This window comes from Enhydra lutris, unplaced genomic scaffold (genome assembly GCF_002288905.1).
Source record: "Enhydra lutris kenyoni isolate GAN:26980312 unplaced genomic scaffold, ASM228890v2 scaffoldscaffold19, whole genome shotgun sequence".
NCBI lineage: Eukaryota > Metazoa > Chordata > Mammalia > Carnivora > Mustelidae > Enhydra > Enhydra lutris.
Window position 1 is genome coordinate 26,198,752 of NW_019154103.1, and position 18,854 is coordinate 26,217,605.

The following is an 18,854-nucleotide window of genomic DNA, read 5'->3' on the forward strand; positions in this document are numbered from 1 at the left end:
AGGGTTTTAGATGTTAATTTCTCCTATGTATCTATGTATTTCAGGTGTATTGCTTAAATCACTGAAGAAACTTCTTACCATCTCCTTGTAGCTTAAATATTTATAATGAATTTTTCAAAGTACTAAGAATCAGTGAAAATGAGAATGGGTTGGGGATTTAAAGCATCATATATATCTTTTAAAATAATTTGTCATGCTCAACTGTCCTCAGTGTTTATTACAGTAACTGCCTTTGGATGCAGTTAGGTTAGATCTCAGCAGTCTGAGGATTTACTTGAAGACATCTCCAAAATTTCTTTCTTGGATAAATTACTTACCCAAATCTTTGGATTGTTCAGACAACATTTTGCCCAAGTATACAAGAATCTGTTTTATTTTTGATAAATTTATAATTACATTTTGAAAAAGTTATAACTTTAAAAGCAGAGGTTTTTTTAGTATGCTTTTCTGTAGTTCTGAGATTATAACTTGAGTAGAGGACAGCTTTGGGTTTACCTCCCTAACTTTTTGGTTTGATATTCCTTATTGTGGCAGAAACTTGGGATTTCTTCTTTTTTAATGGAGTATTGAATTCAGTCCAGTAAATATTATTTTGCTTTGTTAGCCTTCCTAAATCCACAACTATGGACAAAATGCATGCATTTCCAGTCGCTTAACAAACTAAAAGTTATTAATGTATTTATGGTAATTATGATGAAACTGTAGTTTATAATGGAAAGAAAATGAAAATTTTGCCTACTTAATTCTCAAGGAAATAAAGACTATTTCAAGCTTAGAGACTTGATGATTCAGTCAAATAACGTAGAATTTTGACTAGTTTAGAATATGCTAATTTAGATTGAGAATATCACTATCTGCAAGAAGAATGGGTATATGCACTGTTATACCTCAAAGTGTTATGCCTCTAAAAATGTATTTCTGTGCTTACATTGAATTAATTCTTTTTTTTTTTTAAGATTTTATTTATTTATTTGACAGAGAGAGAGATCACAAGTAGGCAGAGAGTCAGGCAGAGAGAGAGGGGGAAGCAGGCTCTCTGCTCAGCAGGGATGCTGAGGCAGATGCAGGGCTTGATCCCAGGACCCTGAGATCATTACCTGAGCTGAAGGCAGCGGCTTAATCCACTGAGCCACCCAGGCGCCCCTGAATTGATTAATACTTAAATCTACACTGTGTGAATTATGTAATTCTAATCATAACTAAGCTTATATATAATACAGTTTATTACTTTTATTTATTTTAAATTAAACTAATTTAATTATTATTAAATATTTTTCTTTTGATAGAATTAACTTTCCACTTTTTAACAATCTCAATTTTCATCAAATAGAGGCTCTGTCTTAAAAATGATGCTTAAAAATAGTCATGATGTTATGGCAGTAGATAAGAACCTCTTAAGATTAAATTTGGTATTAAGGTTCTCTTAACTGGGATCACATTTATGAATGTTTGAAGACAATTTGTTTAGTTATTTATGGATTATGAAGTAGAGAGAATTGTTTATAATAGCATTTACCATATAAAGTCCATTGATACTCTCATTAAATATAACCACATAATAAGCTTTCAGATAGCCTCATCTGGTATTTTAATTAGTTCTATCTATGGCAGAAATGTTGTAATTACACACAAGAACTGGGATATCTAACAATTAATTATTTGATCCTACTTGGTGGTGGCAGATGAACAAAACATGTATGTGTGTTAAAGGGAATAATTTCTTTATTACAAAATTAATATGTGTGTAAAATTAGAAAATGTAGAAGTCACTGTGATATTATCAACTAGAGGAAAACATTTTAATGTGTTAGAAAATTCTTAAAGGATTTTTCTCTTAAATTCACAAAGCTACAATTTTTCTCATACTTATAACAAACGTATTCTTTGCACAAATGGAACCAGAAAAAGCATACTCTTTTACTACCTGATTTTTTCCCCTTCACTTAGCACCAAGAACTTCTTTCCATATCATTAAAGCTATATGTACATCATCATTTCTAATGGGTAATGGTATGATAATTACTTATTTAACCAATTTTTCGTATTTGGGAATCTGGACTCTTCATTTCTTTCACTCTCTTTTCACATGTCTTTACTTATACTCAAGACTGTTTTTGTAGCTGCAGAAATCTTTTACTAGTTTTTTTCCAGGTAAACACAGTGTGAAAGCATCTGTCTCTTCATACCTTGCTAACAACACAAAAAAATTTCACCTAATGATTTTTAGTTCCAGTATTTTCCTTTTATTTACACATATACAGTTACATATATATCTTTTTTACATACTCCATTCACAGTCATCTATGTTGGCAAGACTGTTGAACCAACCAAGTTTTAGTTTATGATAAAGGGACCCAAGAAGTTTCTATTTTCATGGGCCTTTCATCTGTAATCAGTCAGCCTTTTCTTTACTTGACAGTTCTCAGTTTTATTATCCATATAGAGTTTTTGCTATTTGGGAAGTATCTGATAGCAGGAAGTAGTCTTTATACAAATTTTTTTTTTAAGGTTTTATTTATTTATTTGACAGAGAGAGATCACAAGTAGACGGAGAGGCGGGCAGAGAGAGAGAGAGAGAGAGAGAGAGAGGGAAGCAGGCTCCCTGCTGAGCAGAGAGCCTGAAGAGCCTGATGCGGGACTCGATCCCAGGACCCTGAGATCATGACCTGAGCCAAAGGCAGCGGCTTAATTCACTGAGCCACCCAGGTGCCCCAGGAAGTAGTCTTTAAATTCAGGTTATCTTAGAATAAACTTGGAGAGAGAGGGTATGCCTGTCTATTCCCCCTCCTCTCTGCACTCTCCTTTCTGTCTCTGTCCCTCCCTTTCCACTTTCGGCTTTTCTTCCTCTCCCTCTTTTCCATCTACACACATATCACAGCTTTTTCTCTTTATACATCAGGTCATTTTCTAACCTGTTTCTTTGAACTGTAATTTTTATTAGAATTATTATGATGATTATGTTTTCTTAACACTTCATATTGTAAAACCTCATTGTAAGTTTGATTAACTCATAATTATTATTGAAGTCATTAAATATGATGATTACATTACATTTTTTTGCTCACCACTTTCAAAGCATTAGCCAAAGACTTTTAAGTGATTTGTTAGCCTTTTTAATCTTTGGCATTTGAATAAACAAAATCTCATGGTTTCATTTGTATTTCTTTTCATAGGTTTATTGACTGTTTTTCTGTGCTCTAGTGTTTGTGTCCTTAGTCCGTCTTTCTTTTAGGATTGTTTCTACATTTAAAACCTTATGATTTAGTCGAACTACTGTCAATTAAGATTAAATTCATTCATTCATCCTCCCCTCTTGAGAAATTACTTGCTTTTTCCATTCTACAAAAAAAAGTCTTTCCAATTATACTTAGAAGTTTTAGGATGGTATACTTGCAGTTGCAAAAAATGTAAACTCAGAAATTTGTAATGTTCAAAAAAAGAAGCTTAATAAAGGTGTTTGTCTCTTACCTCGGATGTTTTAAATAAGCAGTGCCTTTGCTAGAGTGCTTTGTCATTATACCCTTTTTCTAATAATGATATTATTTTCTGCTCAGGAATATGGTATAACTAAAGCTGAAAAACTGGAGATTGCCAAAGGCTACTGTACTCCTCTAGTTAGAAAAATTCGCTCAGACCTCCAGAGGACACAAGATGATGACACTGTAAATAAACTCCACCCTGTGTAAGAGACTGTACTGGTATTGTAAATCTATAGGCACCTGTTTTTGCATATTCAAATCTAATGTTCCTATGAAGAAATCAGGAATGTGTTACTTAGTGCACTGTGGAAAGAAGGATTACCAAGGTGTTGCTAACGTTTAACTTCCAACCAAGGTTCTTTAGGGGTCCAAACTGAGGAAGAACTGAGATGAAAGGGGACATGTGTCATCTTTTGTATGGGATCATCAGTGTGTACATTCAGCAGGATAAATATCTGTGAGCTTCTTTAGGGTTATGACCTTTGTCATTTTTATTAGAGGAGCTAAAATGACCTATTTACAGTGAATTTGACTAATATTAATTCTTTTTTTTTTTTTTTTAAGATTTTATTTATTTGACAGAGATTGCAGGCAGGTGGAGAGGCAGGCAGAGAGAGAGGAGGAAGCAGGCTCAAGAGGAGCTTGATCCTGAGACCATGACCTGGGCTGAAGGCAGAGGCTTTAACCCACTGAGCCACCCAGGCGCCCCAAACTAATATTAATTCTTTTTTGGCTAATCTCAGAGATCCCAGTTAGTTCTAGTTAATCTTCATGTTAGAGGAATATCTATATAGATAACTCCTCAGTTGTGGTTGGAAGAGGGATAGATTTACTCATTATAGTTTTTTACTTCTAGTAAGATTAAATTCCATTACAAAATAATTTCAGTACTTAATGTTTGACCAGATGGTTATGTTCTAACATTGTCTGCTACTAACTTTAGGTATTCCAGAGGTGTTCTGTCTCCTGAACGTCATGTCCGTACCAGGTTATATTTTACCAGTGAAAGTCATGTACATTCTTTGCTCTCTATTCTTCGCTATGGTGCCTTATGCAATGTAAGTAGAATAAGCTATTCCAATCTACCAAGTATGGTTTCTTGAACTCATAATCAAATCACTAGTACCACTTTTTACTGTGCAATTTCAGTAATTGGTCATTTGCCATCATTTGTCAAAGGTACCAAGCACTGTGCTAGATGTTGGGGATAAAGACATGTTCTCTTCCCTTTGGAGAAGTTTAAGCAAACAATTGCATAAAATATTTTAGGTAATGTTATAGGCTGGTGGTAATTAGATAAAAAGAACCTGATGAATTTGAGTTATTTAGGGAGTAGAAAGAACTTAGTGTTTGGTTGGCTATTGTGCCTCTCATCTCTTGTTAGTAGTGAGTCATACCAAAATTTGGCTTAATACAGCCACTCTTACTTTTATCTCCCACAGTTTAAAGGATTGACTGTGATATACTCAGGCAGTTTCACTTTGGGTCTCTGATGAGGTTGCAGTTAGACAGTGGCAGGGGCTTGAATCAACTTAAAGGTTTCCTCTCACATCTTGTGCTTGATGCTGTATGTCAGCTAGAACTTCAGCTGGGATTGTCGACTAGAATACCTATACCTGACCTCTCCGTGTGACCTGCCTGCTTCCTCAAAACATGGTAGCTGAGTTCCAAGATTGAGTTTCGTATTGGAACAAGGTGCACGTGCAAGACTTTTTTATGATGTAGCTTATGCAGTAACATACTGTCACTTCTACTGACCTGAATTGGTTGAGGCAGTCATAGAGGTTCATCCAAATTCAAGGGTTGGGGAAATAGATCTACATTACCATATGCATGGAGTGTCACTGTCACATTGTAAGGTGAGTACTTGGGATTAGATACATTTGGTGACCATCTTTGGAAAATAGGATCCATCACAATCTGTCTGTTGAATACACAATCCATGTTTCTCCTATTTACAAAATTCACTTAATCTCTCATACAATATTACCTGTCTTATTTTATTACATCATAAACTTGACATCCCAGGTTTCTTCACCTAAGTCAAGTCCAGATATAGATGGGGTTCCTTGGACACAACTCCCGAATGCTCAAGAGCATTTGATCTTAATTCAAAGACCTATGAACTGAAGAGACCAATTATCTATCCTTCAAATACCCAACATACAGGGGTGGGTTAGGCATTAGGCATAAGATAACTGCTGTAGATGAACTTTTCAAAAGAGGATAAAACAGAAGGTGCATTGTAGTTACTGGTCCATAGCAATTTAGCGAAGCTCCCCAGGCCCATGTTGCCCGTTCTTTATTTAAGGCTCTGTCGTACTGCCAAGAAGTTGTTTTCAGTGGCTCATGGCTTCATAATTTGGGTTCTTGATTGCTTCATCTGCGTCATCCTTCCTTTAAAATAAAAAGTAGCTCATGTTTGCAGTTGACTAGTTTTCTTCAACCTGCTTCCTGCCCAGAGAAGTTTGGGGTTCCAAAGGTATGTTTATTTTTAGCTCAGGTGGTATAATTTAAAAAAACAAAACAAAATGGAATAATTTAGAATATACTATATTAAACACGTCAAACCTAAAGATCTCTTAAGGATAGCCCTTCCTACCTTGGGTTCCCTATGTGGTTACTAAGGGATGGCACTCAGCGATCCTTGTTGCTTAATACTGAGCGTGTGAGAGACATACTCCTAGGATCCCGAGAAAGTGCGTTTCTTTGGAAGATATGTGAAGCACCTCATTACAGCTTTTGGAGGTCTTAGCAAGTGTTTTTATAATCGCACTACGTTATAGCAGTCTTGTGTTTCCTTTCTTCTCAAAAGTTTGTTAATTACAGCATCATTTGGTACCTGAAAATGCTGTGAATGAGAAACAGTTTTATTTTTGGACCCAGCAAGCTTCTTTATAATAGACAATTTACTTGTAGCTTATCTCTCTCCTAGTCTATCACAGGTAGTGAGAAGAATCTTGGTGACATGTTTAGCACTTGTCCTAAAAGTCTCCAAAACTAGTTCATTAGAAATACTTCTTATTTATTTTCCACTGTCTACAGGCTAGTGTTTTCTATACTTTATGCCACTACATAGCAGTTCATTTTCCTGTAGTTTCCAGTAACATTTTTCTTACCTTTATATAATCCCTCACCAACAACCTCCTCCAGCCTGTTAGGCTTTCACTAACACTCTCCTCAGGACCCTTCCAGTGCTCGCACATATGGAGAGTGAGAAAGAAGAGAGAATCAAGAAAGATTCCCATATCTCTAATGTAGGTAATTTGGTAGATGATCCTACCATTCACTGATAAAAGTAACACTTGGGAGGAAGATCAGGTCTTCAGAAGGAAAAGTAATGAGTTTAGGTTTAGACAGCTTGAGTATGTTCATATGTGAGGATAGAGGTTTGGGTTAAATGTGCAGAGTTAGGAAGCCAATATACAAATGACAGCTAAGGTGGTAGCTAGTAATAAGGTTCCCAGGGAGTTTGTATTTGAAATGATAAAACGACATTGTAGGGATTGGCAGTGAAAGTGATAATGTACAAACGAGACTTAGAAATTTTAATATATTGTTTCTCAGTACACCCAAACTATAGATTACCTAGAAACAATTTCACTCTATTATATTTTCTATAACAGAGATATATTTTCAAAATACATCTCTAAAATTGCAAAAAATAAGAATTTTCCTTCAATTTTCTCTGAGTATTGGTGTACACATCCATACACATCTGTTAACAAAGTGGTTCTTAAAAGAAAATTCAGTTTTGTTTTACCTTTTTAATAAAGGACATTTAGATATATAATGAAGATTTGTTAGTCTCTCTCTCTTTTAATGTTTTATTTATTTATTTATTTATTTGACAGACATCACAAGTAGGCAGAGAGGCAGGCAGAGAGAGAGGGAGGAAGCAGGCTCCCTGCTGAGCAGAGAGCCCGATGCGGAGCTCGATCCGAGGACCCTGGGATCATGACCTGAACCGAAGGCAGAGGCTTTAACCCACTGAGCCACCCAGGCGCCCTTGTTAGTCTCTTGATTCTTAATTTTATTATTAGCCTTGATGAATAGTTAATATTAAAGTTATCCTAAAATTATTGGTCCTCTGTTCTCATCAAATTTTCTCATTCCTATGTTCTTCCCTCTTATTTCAGTTTCTTCTTTGTCCCACTAAGGAATAGCAAAGTGACAGCCCTTGCATGCATATATGCATTATTGAACTTTGATAAAAGAAATTGTAAAAAAAAAAATGATGCTTAATTAGCAAGTAAGGAACTTAATTTATCCAGTAGTAATGATGGAATTGTTTGTTTTGGGGGAGGAGAACTATGTCTCCTATGTGGTTCCTTTTTGACTCTTACACTTATTTAGAAGGTGGAAGAAGCATGGAAGATACAGGAGCCAATAGGATAAGCCTGTGGAGCATTTTAGTGAGCAGTGGATGAAATGGCAACAGATAGGTTTGGGAGCCAGTGCCTTGATGATCCTAAGGGGATTGGGAAAGCATTTTTAAGCAGGGAAGTAAATGGCTTTGGTTGCTGTGTGGACAGCAGATAGTCTGGAGTACATGTGAGAAAACCAGTTTGGAAGCTCTCTCGCAGTGACCTGAAGAAAGGTATAACTTGGACTAGGGTAGTGGTAGTAGAATTAGAGCTTGTTGAGTATATATTGCATTCAGCTACATTTTTGAAACAAAAGCTGAACAGCTCCATCCTTTTAAAAATCTGCTTCCAGGATTTCAAAAAAATTATTTTTCATGTTAGTAAATACATGTAGGATCTTTAATATCATTATGATGTCCCATTTTCTAATATAAAAAATTAATTTATTTGAACTGTAATTCATTATTGAAGTTCATGTCACCTTTATAAGGCCCTATAAGAGGTATCTTAAAACCTTGTTCAGTCTCTCCCCACTTGAAATTTTTGATTTTTTTCAGTGTGAACTGGGTAAAATCTAGCTCTCCATAATGGATTTTTTTCAAAAGATGTTTGTTAAGGAAACATGATTGTAAGTAAGATTTCAGGGAATGTATTTAATAAGACTTAATTTAAAAAAGATATTTTATAGATTCTTGCATGTTAATTGTGTTCAGGAAGATGCTACTAAATATTATTTAATTTCATATGTTCATTAGACTAGACCTAGGAGAATCTATAACTGAAACACTGAATTAGATATTATTAAATGGTGTTTTCATTAATAATATAGGATCACAAACTCTAATATATCTTTTTACCTACTGAAAATTTTTAGTATTTAATTTAAATCCATTATTTATAGTAACTCACATTTAGTGAAACTCAAATGCTATGCTAATATTCTCCCTTACCAATTTTGAAAAAAACGCAGATACATCTTTGCATATATTCCTACCACAAATACACAAGCAGACACGTGCAAACAAACATGGATTCAGTTTTTTCCTCTGGAATGTTGTTTAGGTTGGGAGTAGCTTCCCTAATGGCTTTGCATTAGAGCATTTAGAGGTGTGGATATCCATTTATTAAAATGATGCTAAGTACACATGGAAGAATACAAATTATATGATGTATATTTAATTTTACTTTTCTAGAAACTTCAAAAGGGGAATGCTTCCTCAGAGATGTGTAATGTCTAAATTTGAAAAGGAATACATGCTGGTTTGGGATTTTGTTTTTTTTTTAAATAAGTGATCAACATGTGGTCTTGTAAGTTTAGGCTTTTGTGTGTCAAATTTCATTTTTTAAAACCTCAGAAATCTTCTAAAGTCCAAAATATTGTATACTCTTACTGTATGCAAAAAATTGTTATATGCATTTATTTCTAAAGTTTATGACATATGAAATGAAGGAAAGTTATCTATGATGTAGACCCTGTTGTGCATTGACTGTAGACTTTGTACTTTGAGTAGTTTTGCCTTTTCAGATAGAATTTTCTACTTCGAATGCTTGTAGTACATTTTCTCTAGGATTTCTTTCAGTTCTCATGCTATATGATTATATGTTTAAATACCAATGATTACCTAAATGAAGATGGAGGAGTGATGAAAGAGATGATAAGATTAATCGAACTTGTAAATATACCACCTCCTGCTGATTATTTTAAATACTACTGCAGTATAATGAGGCATATTTACTGATAAGCACGGATTACATACATTGACTCTATAATACTGGGAAAAATAGCTCTACTCTTATAGTATTCTGTTTATGAAGGGTGATTCCAAACTTTGGAAATTAAGTTTAACAACTCGCTGCCCCTTACTAAGCCTCAAAATACAATGTGCTTTTGTATTTCAGAGATTTTTATTTTTACTTTCTAGAAGCTATTTAAAAAGTTACCATTAGACTTTCTATTACTGCTGATAAGAGATTCTTAAAATACTTTAGCTAAACATAAGTAATTTATCAAGACTTAAGTATAGTTGAGTTATTTTGAAAGGTTGAGCATATACGTATTTACCTTGTTTGTGTGGTATCACTCAGGATTAAACAAACTACCATAATGAAAATAAAGTCACTTTCAAGTAAAGTGGTATGAGAAAAATGCTTACTATATACCTTTTGTTCAGGAATCAAAGGATGAACAGTGGAAACGAGCTATGGATTACTTAAATGTTGTCAATGAACTCAATTACATGACTCAGATTGTGATCATGCTTTATGAGGATCCTAACAAGGTAACAAGAGTTCTTGATTTGTATGTTATTATCAGAGGTAAATAAGTAGACTGTAGTTTTTCATTTTGGAAATGTTCTATAATATTTTTTAGGATCTTTCCTCGGAGGAACGCTTTCATGTTGAATTACATTTTAGTCCAGGAGCTAAAGGATGTGAAGAAGACAAAAATTTACCATCTGGCTATGGATATAGACCAGCTTCAAGAGAGGTAATAAAGATGAAACTCGCAATGTTTGGTTACTCTAGTTCTAGATTTCCATAAGATTCCTGTAAGAATTTCCTGTTAATATATTTCAATTCTTACCTCAACTACCAAGTAGCAAGATGATATAAATTTATTTATGTATGATTTGGGCAGACAACATTTCTAAGCATACTAGACTTTTATATTTTATTTAGATTTTTTGTATTTTTAAGACCAGTATTTAGAATGCTTAACTATAGTTTTGGTTGTTGTATTACTTGAGGTCTAGTGCATGGTAAACACTGTGCTAATGAGCACTTGGTACAAATTATTGTTGTTTTAATCCTTACACTAACCTTACAAAGTTAAATATGTATTCAATTTAAAACTTATCACTAAATTATAATTCATATTGATAAATCATACACTTATGATTTAGCTTAATGATGTATTACAGAATGAACACAATTACAAAATAGCCAGGCAGGTTATACATAGCATATTATCATCATTTCCGAAAATCCCCTGGTAGCCCCTCTCCCTATCCAACCTCTCTTTCTTCTCCTCAAAGATACCTACTGTTATGAACTTTAGCACCATGTTTGAATTATGCCTATTTTTGAATTTTTTATAAATCGCAAAATATACACTTTTGGGGGAGCGTGAGTGGGTTTGGCTTCTTTCTTTCATTATGTTTATGAAATATATCTGTTCTCTTCTTCATTTTTACATGGATTACATGGCAATAATAAAGATAAATAAATATAGTGCAATGTGTTCATCTCTTCTACTTTGATCATTTATTTGTTTCCAGTTCAAGCTATGAAGTTGCTTCCATGAACATTTTTGTACAAGTCTTTTGGTGAACATATGTACACATTTCTTTTGGATATACATCGAGGAGTAAAATTGCTAGGTCATAGGGTATATATGTTCAAGTTTAAGAAATACAATCAAATAGTTTTCTAAAGATACTGCCATACCCTTGTCAGCACTTGGTATGGTCATTGTTTTTAATGTAGCTATTTTGAAGGCTATACAGTGATATCTTGTCATGGTTTAATTTTACATTATCCTCATGACCAGTAAGGATTAGCAATTTTCATATGTTTATTGGCCATTTGGATATGTTTTTTATGAAGAACTACTGGCTTAGAACAGCATGGTGTTGAATAGAAGTGTTGCTATTAAACACTTCACTCACAGTGCCCATGGGTGGCTCAGTCAGTTAAGCATCTGATTCTTGATTTCAGCTCAGGTCATGAGCTTAAGGTTGTGAGAGTGAGCCCAAGTCCGGCTCTAGGCTGGTTGTGGAGGCTGCTTAAGATTCTCTCTTTGCCCCTCTCCCCCAAAAAATAAAATAAAAAAATAAATGCTTCTTTATTCTCAAACTAAAGTAAAAAGTAATGTTCCAAAGAGAACTTTTTGGGATTTTGGTCGAGATTACATAAATTCTGCAGATCAATTTTGAGGGCAATAAACTTACATTAGTAGATCCTCTAGTCCAAGGAGTTGATATAGCTCTGAATTTATTTAGCTGTTTTTGTATCTTTTTTGTAAAATTAAGGGTTTTTATGTCTTGTATCTTCTTTGTCACATTAATTCCTTGTTCTTTATATTTTTATGCTATCATACATGGTTTATTTAAATTTCATTTTGTTTGTTTTAGTGAATAGTAAATTTTAACTCAGTTGTGTATGAAAATTTTATAACAGTCTTATTAACATGCTGTTATTAATTCTAATAATTTATCCATGATAATATATATAAATATATATATAATATATATAAAATAGATCATATCTACTTTCTATAGATATGATCATATCTATGAATGATGACAAATGTCCAATATGGTGTTGAGTAGATTTAATAATGGTGGCCACACTAATATTTCAATGATTTATTAACTGTGATGATTGTTATCAAGATTTTAGATATCTCTTAACCAGTTAAAGAAGTTCTTTATTTCCTATACTCCTTAGTTTGATGATGGATTTTATGTACTTGTGCCTGACTTCTTTTGACTAATGTTATGTTTGTGAGATTTGTTGAATGTAATTGTATTTAGTTTTAGTATGTTCATTGCTATTGCTTTAAAACATGTGTTACTATATGTATGACTATGCCCCAAGTTACCCTTTCTATTACAGATAGATATTTGGTGTAAGTTGTTTTTAATTTATCTTTTATCTGGGACTCTATTTTATTCATCTGTGTCCTGACGCATGGTACACACCCAGTAAATATTTAGTAAGTCATCATATGATTATTTATGCAATCATCACATGTGTTGGGACTATCTGGAACATAATTTAAATATTCTGAAATTTATAAATTAAAATGCTGTTTTAGTTTGTGCTTATGCTGATGATATTCCCGTATGATAAAACTGATCTCTGTTCTTTACTACTGTTACTTATTATTATTTCTTATTTATGTTGACATTTGATGAAATATAATTAAACAGTTGGTTTTGTGTGGCACTTTGTATTGTCACTTATTGTTTAATTTTTCCATTGTGTATTTCTTAAAGTCAGGAACTCTGTCATCTGTCTTATGATATCCAGATTAATATTAGGCTGTTGTAAAAACTCAGTTAATACTGATTCATTTGAATCAGCAAACTTATATATGTGCCTCAACTAACTTCACCAGCTGGTGGTTGAATTTATCATAAGAGACACTTGCTTTATCTGAATTTTGTATGTTGTATTCTTTGCTCACAGAATGAAGGCAGGAGATCTTTTAAAATTGATAATGATGATGAACCACATACTTCTAAAAAAGATGAGACTGATCGTGCTGTGATACTGTTCAAACCTATGGTATCAGAGCCAATTCATATACACAGGAAGTCTCCACTTCCAAGATCTAGGAAGATTCCTACAAATGAAGTAAGTATATGTGTCAGAGCATGTTTTTCATAAAACAAACTAACTATATTTTAATAAAACAGAAAAGAAAATACAGCTTTAATTATGGAGCTTGGGAACCTAACAGATTTTTAATTGTTAACTTTGCCTCTTTCTCTAATATTTTAAAAATAGAGAGGCCGTTAAAAAAGAGAAAAAGCTTTAAGAATCTGGAGCTTTATGTATTGTTTTCCTAACAAAGTTGAGTAGACATAGTAAAATAAGACCTTTCTAAAAACTCATCTATTTTTTTCTTCTGTCACGTTAGATTATTCTAATAGAGAACTTTTTTAAAAGTCTGATTTAATAGGCAGAGAATAATTTTCGCCTGAAAGTAGAGAGGAACTACCAGAAATGCCTTGACAACAACTGATTCCAATGACACTGTAAATTAAGTATGAAATTCTAAGTTGTTAGCCTGGTTGCACAAATCAGTATAGGAATTTGAAAATTTGAGGAGATAGTTGAAAATGTTACCTTTTGTATTAAGGTCTATAATTAAATAAGGCTAATTCTTATATTCTCTAATAGAATGACATTTAAATAACTACTAAAATAAGATTTAACAGGAAAGCTGAACAGTTGGAATGTAGCTTGTTAAGTAAATCTTTGACATCACTATGCATTTTTTATAATTCAAAAACCTTTATTTTGGGTTATCTATATTCCCTATAGGTTGATTCTCCCAGCACTGATTGAGATTAGTGCTTATAAATGTTTTCTAAATGCTCAAGTGAAAGTACGGAGCAAGATTTTAAGATAGAAACCACCTTCAACTTTTTTTTTTTTTTTTTAAAGATTTTATTTATTTATTTGACAGACAAGAGATCACAGGCAGAGGGGCAGGCAGAGAGAGAGAGAGAGGAGAAAGCAGGCTCCCCGCGGAGCAGAGAGCCCGATGCGGGGCTCGATCCCAGGACCCTGGGATCATGACCTGAGCCGAAGGCAGAGGCTTTAACCCACTGAGCCACCCAGAAGCCCCCCACCTTCAACTTTTAAGTTAGAAAAATATCTTTGTTGATATTGACATATGCCAAGTCATGAGAGTTAAATATAACATTTAACTAGCAGTTGGTGAGTAAGAACATAAATAACAACAAAACAGAATTATGCTCATTTCTGTTGCCCCAAATTATACAAACAGGAGTGCTTCATGATTCTCAAATTTCAAATAAAATAATTTGACAATTATGTATAGGAAAAACATCCATCAATAAGTAGATTGTGGTAATTTTATAATGGAAATTGTATACTACTTAGGGTTTCTGTAGGGATTGTGATATTTTAAGTTAATTATTAAAGACAATGACTAAGAGCTGTAGAATTTGGGACTGTGTTCTAGTATAGCTTAATTTAAAAATAAGAAACCTGGGACTATGTTCAGGTATCTTTAATTTCAGAAAATTGGAAAATGACATATTAATATAACTTAAACATCTGTGTGAGGGCAGTGATTTTGATGTTGTTGAACAAAGCAATCTGCACATTAATCAGATTGTTCAAAATTTTACCATTAAACCTTCTGTACTCCAGAAAGCTTGTAACACTGATAAAGCCAAATGTGTTGTGAATCTTCATTTTGCAACACATTTGTATTTGTAAAATCTTCAACAGAATCACTGCCCTTTGTTAATCTTAAGACGCAGAGCACATTTATAAACCTTTTTTCTCATAAATACTTAAATAATTGCTTTCAAGAGATTATTTCTATGCCATGCTAAACTTTTACTTCCATAAGGTAAATTATTCAAGTAAAACCTTGAAGACTTTTTCCAGCGTCCACCATCTCCATGGATATCAGAAGTTTGTACTTCCAAAAGACACACAGAGAAAAAGACTATTCTCTTCATTTTGTGCAAGTAGATTTTACTCTGTCCTCACTGTCTGAAACCTGAACATGCAAACATGTAAATGATGATGTTTGCTGCATGTTTTGCTTACTGAACTCTATAAATAATCTTTGGAGGGGGTAAACAAAATAGCTTGAAAGTGGAAACAAGTGCAATTTGAATCCATTTTACCTCTCTTTTTTAAAGTGTCTGGCAGATAGATTTTCTTTTTTACATCATATACATTGAAACTTCTGTAACCCTTTGCACAATTCTTTAGTGCTTTGGGCTAGAAGGTTACCCAGTATAGCACAGAATGTCTTGAATATTTAAAATTAAGCAGAATACTTTTATACTTTAAAAGTTGCTAAGACAGAAAATTGTTAAATCTTTCCAGTTTTAAGAGAAAAGTGACAACTATTAAGCAGTATAAATATTTCGTATTTTGAAGATAAGGTAATTCCTCTAATTGTTATCACATACAATTAGATTTCTAACTCTTTCCCATGGATTTCTCAAATATTTGAAATATTTGGCTCCCAAATTACTGTTTAATAGTTTTTTTTAAAAAAATTGATAAATGCGAACAAACTGTATTTTTTTTTCTTTCTGATCATTTGGCTCTGTTGTATCTAACTTTGCATGCTCTGCTTTTTTTTTTTTTTTTTTTTTTTTCTTTGCCCCCTTTCTCACTTCCAGGAAGAGAGCCCCCTGAGTGTGTCTAGCCCAGAGGGTACTGGTACCTGGCTGCATTATACCAGTGGTGTGGGTACTGGGCGTCGAAGACGCAGATCAGGGGAACAAATCACTTCTTCCCCTGTCTCCCCCAAATCATTGGCTTTCACATCCAGTATTTTTGGCTCATGGCAACAGGTTTTTAAACTTTACTTCATTAAACATTTCCTACCCGCATTCAGAGCAACAAACAGCTGTCTTTGAGGACATCTAATCCCTTATATTTAACATCAGAGTAAATCCTTCTGTATTTTAATTTTCCGTTCATTTAAAAATAAGCTTGTGATACCTGACAATATTTGAGAGAAAGAAACCTCTTACATTGCATGCGTTTAGGATTTTTATTGGGAGGATTTTAAATATCCAGGATTTAAAAATTAATCAATAAATTTTATATTCCTGGAACTTTAGTGTGTTAATAAAAAATTTTAAAAAGGAAAGAAGTCTTTTTTGGCATAGTTGTCCTTCAAAACATTCAGAAACAAAATTACGTAATTTGATGGTAAGAAAATTTAATGACCTCCCCCCCATAATTGAAAAATTAGATTCCATTTGGAATTTGCTGAGAGTATGAACATTTTTTAAACTATCAAAATTTACGTGGTCCTGTGTTAATTAGCAGGGTATACCTAATATTAATTATTCTCTCCCTCACTATTCCATTATCTGGAAGTATCTAAAGGATACATACAGTGTGGGGTTTTTTTGAGTTGTATAATATTTTAATGCTCTCTTTATATGAAGATGCAATATATAGGTACCCATTAGTAATATGGGCCAAAATAAAAGGACTTCAGAAGGACTTTCTGTGATGACATTTGGAAATTTAAAATAATAGAATTTTTTTGCCTTTTTTTTTTTTTTTTTTTTTTTTTGCTTTAAGAATGGAAGGTCTGCTGTTACACATGACTTTCCCAAGAATTTCAGCAACTTCCTTTTGGAAATATAATGCATTTGATTATAGGAAAAGGGATTATGGTATCCGTTAAGGCTGTGAATATTTAAAGGTTACTCTGATAAAGCCCGTGCATGGATCAGTAATTGTATGGTGACCTCAACAGTCTCTGTCTGTCTTTTCTTTTGTTTGTGATTGTTTTTCCCCCCTTCAAATACAGGAGCTGTGTAAGAGTGGGCATTTGGCTTCTTTTAAGAGTGAAATTATATCAATCTATTAATTGTTTCTTTTCATCTGTCTTGTTTCATACATGATATTTCATTCTGAATGCCTGCTTCGCACCACTTCATTGCAAGGACTTCATATGAAATGGACTCCCTTCAGAAGGGGATCTTGCATGATCTTTCATGTTTTATGTATTTCTACTAATATTTATCATACAGCTTATTAACCTTTGTCTGTCTGGAACAGGCTTCAAATGAAGTATGGACTTTTTAAATGATTTTACTGTTTTACCTCATTTATTTTGCTTTCCTTGTACAGGTTGTATCTGAAAATGCTAATTACCTGCGAACACCAAGAACTCTTGTGGAACAGAAGCAGAACCCTACTGTAGGTATGTGGTCTAAAGGGAAATTATATTCCAAACCTTCTTCAATTCCCTCTTTTGCACATATGTAAAACTTCAGTGATGAAAGCATGACCAAATGCTATGCTTTAGTTTTAATTTAACACATACTAATTAAAAAATATTGTACGACTCAAAGTATACAGTAAAGTTTCAATAAAATGAACGAGGAATAGCATTTAATTTGATTTATAACTGTTTTGACTGCCTGCAGTGTGGAACTACTTAGTCCAGTTGCCAATGCTAGTTTTTAATCTTGTATTCTATAAATTAAAACCCCAAAATGTTTTAATTTATGAAGGAAACTTCATTTTTCCCAGTTGATAAAATTGTATATATGCTATTGCAAACAAAAAAGAACCTTCTACTAAAAAGAAAAAGAAACTTCTTTTCTGATTAAAAAAAAATTTTAAGTGGGGAGTGTTTTAAACCCTTTCTCGGTGTATTGATTTTCCTTTTGATTATCTCCTAAGGAAAACCAAAGCAAAACTAATGCATAAGTGCAGTTGTTATTCATTATTGACCTATGGAACGTAACTAGTTCTTTGCAAATAGAGTTGCAAAGCAACATTGAAAAGGACCTTTCTAAACTTACTAGTTTTAAGCTCATTGTTGGTGAACGATATGAGGTAATGGCATAGTATTTTCTCTATAAATAGTTGTCTAAATAGGCTTAATAAAGCATGAATAAGGTTCAACTTTTATGTACTTTGATCTACATACTAAGTATATGAACTGTTTGTTGATGACTATTTACTTGAGGATCTTCTTTAGTTAATTACACACAGCTAATGTTGATAGCTTCTAATATTCCCACATTATCTTACTTTATGTATCATAATGTATTTGATAGAAATTTTTTTAAACTTTACCAAGTGGTGAAAGTTTTCCTTGGGTATAAAGATCTTTGCTACAAATTAAACATCAGTTTATACTGGCTATGTTTTATTTGCTAATAATGTGTTTCATGGGGTCTTATTAATTAAGATCTGAAGTCATTTAAGTATTAGAAACTTAAGGTGATTTAGTCCTGGATGACCTACAAGGAATTGTTCTCACATGGTCTTCTCACAGATTAATAATTTGCTTTATTTTGTAACATATACTGATAATTCTTAACTCAGGGATATCAGAAAAGATTCTTCATTTATAGACATACATTAAAAAATACTGATCTGTTATGACTAGATTTGTGCTAGGAGAGGTTTTTTATATGAACTGCTCATGCAAACTGACAGAATCCCTTATCAACCTAAATTAATTCCTGTGGTAGTATTTTTAGTACTTTTAATATGTATATGTCTAGTTATGGTATAGGTATATTATTTTCCTCAAAGGCAACATTTTATCCAGTGTTAAATATCTTCATTTGTACATATGATAAATGGTGGTGGTGATTATATTAAAGTTGACATTACAAGTGAATTGTGAGTCTATTGAAGGCACTGCCAGATAAGTGTGGTAAGAGCCATGTTATTGCATGCTGCATGAATTCCCATTGTGAATGGAAGAACACCCGTTGTGTATGTATTTTCTCTAACT

At 33.1% G+C, this 18,854-nt stretch overlaps 1 protein-coding gene across 11 annotated transcripts in view; it reads left to right on the plus strand.

Moving 5' to 3' along the window:
• Positions 1-18,854, plus strand: part of LOC111148222 (diphosphoinositol pentakisphosphate kinase 2) — a 78,415-nt gene that overhangs the window by 41,737 nt on the left and 17,824 nt on the right. For 5 of the 11 annotated variants that reach the window (XM_022504689.1, XM_022504685.1, XM_022504684.1 and 2 more), the window contains exons 20-26: positions 3,555-3,682; positions 4,423-4,537; positions 10,018-10,125; positions 10,218-10,334; positions 13,040-13,207; positions 15,754-15,927; positions 17,228-17,300. In XM_022504689.1, the coding sequence (XP_022360397.1) occupies positions 3,555-3,682; positions 4,423-4,537; positions 10,018-10,125; positions 10,218-10,334; positions 13,040-13,207; positions 15,754-15,927; positions 17,228-17,300 (883 nt within the window). Of the gene's footprint in view, positions 1-3,554; positions 3,683-4,422; positions 4,538-9,453; positions 9,520-10,017; positions 10,126-10,217; positions 10,335-13,039; positions 13,208-14,963; positions 15,592-15,753; positions 15,928-17,227; positions 17,301-18,854 lie in introns of those variants that run through there. The other 6 variants (XM_022504691.1, XM_022504687.1, XM_022504693.1 and 3 more) reach the window with 3 other exon arrangements.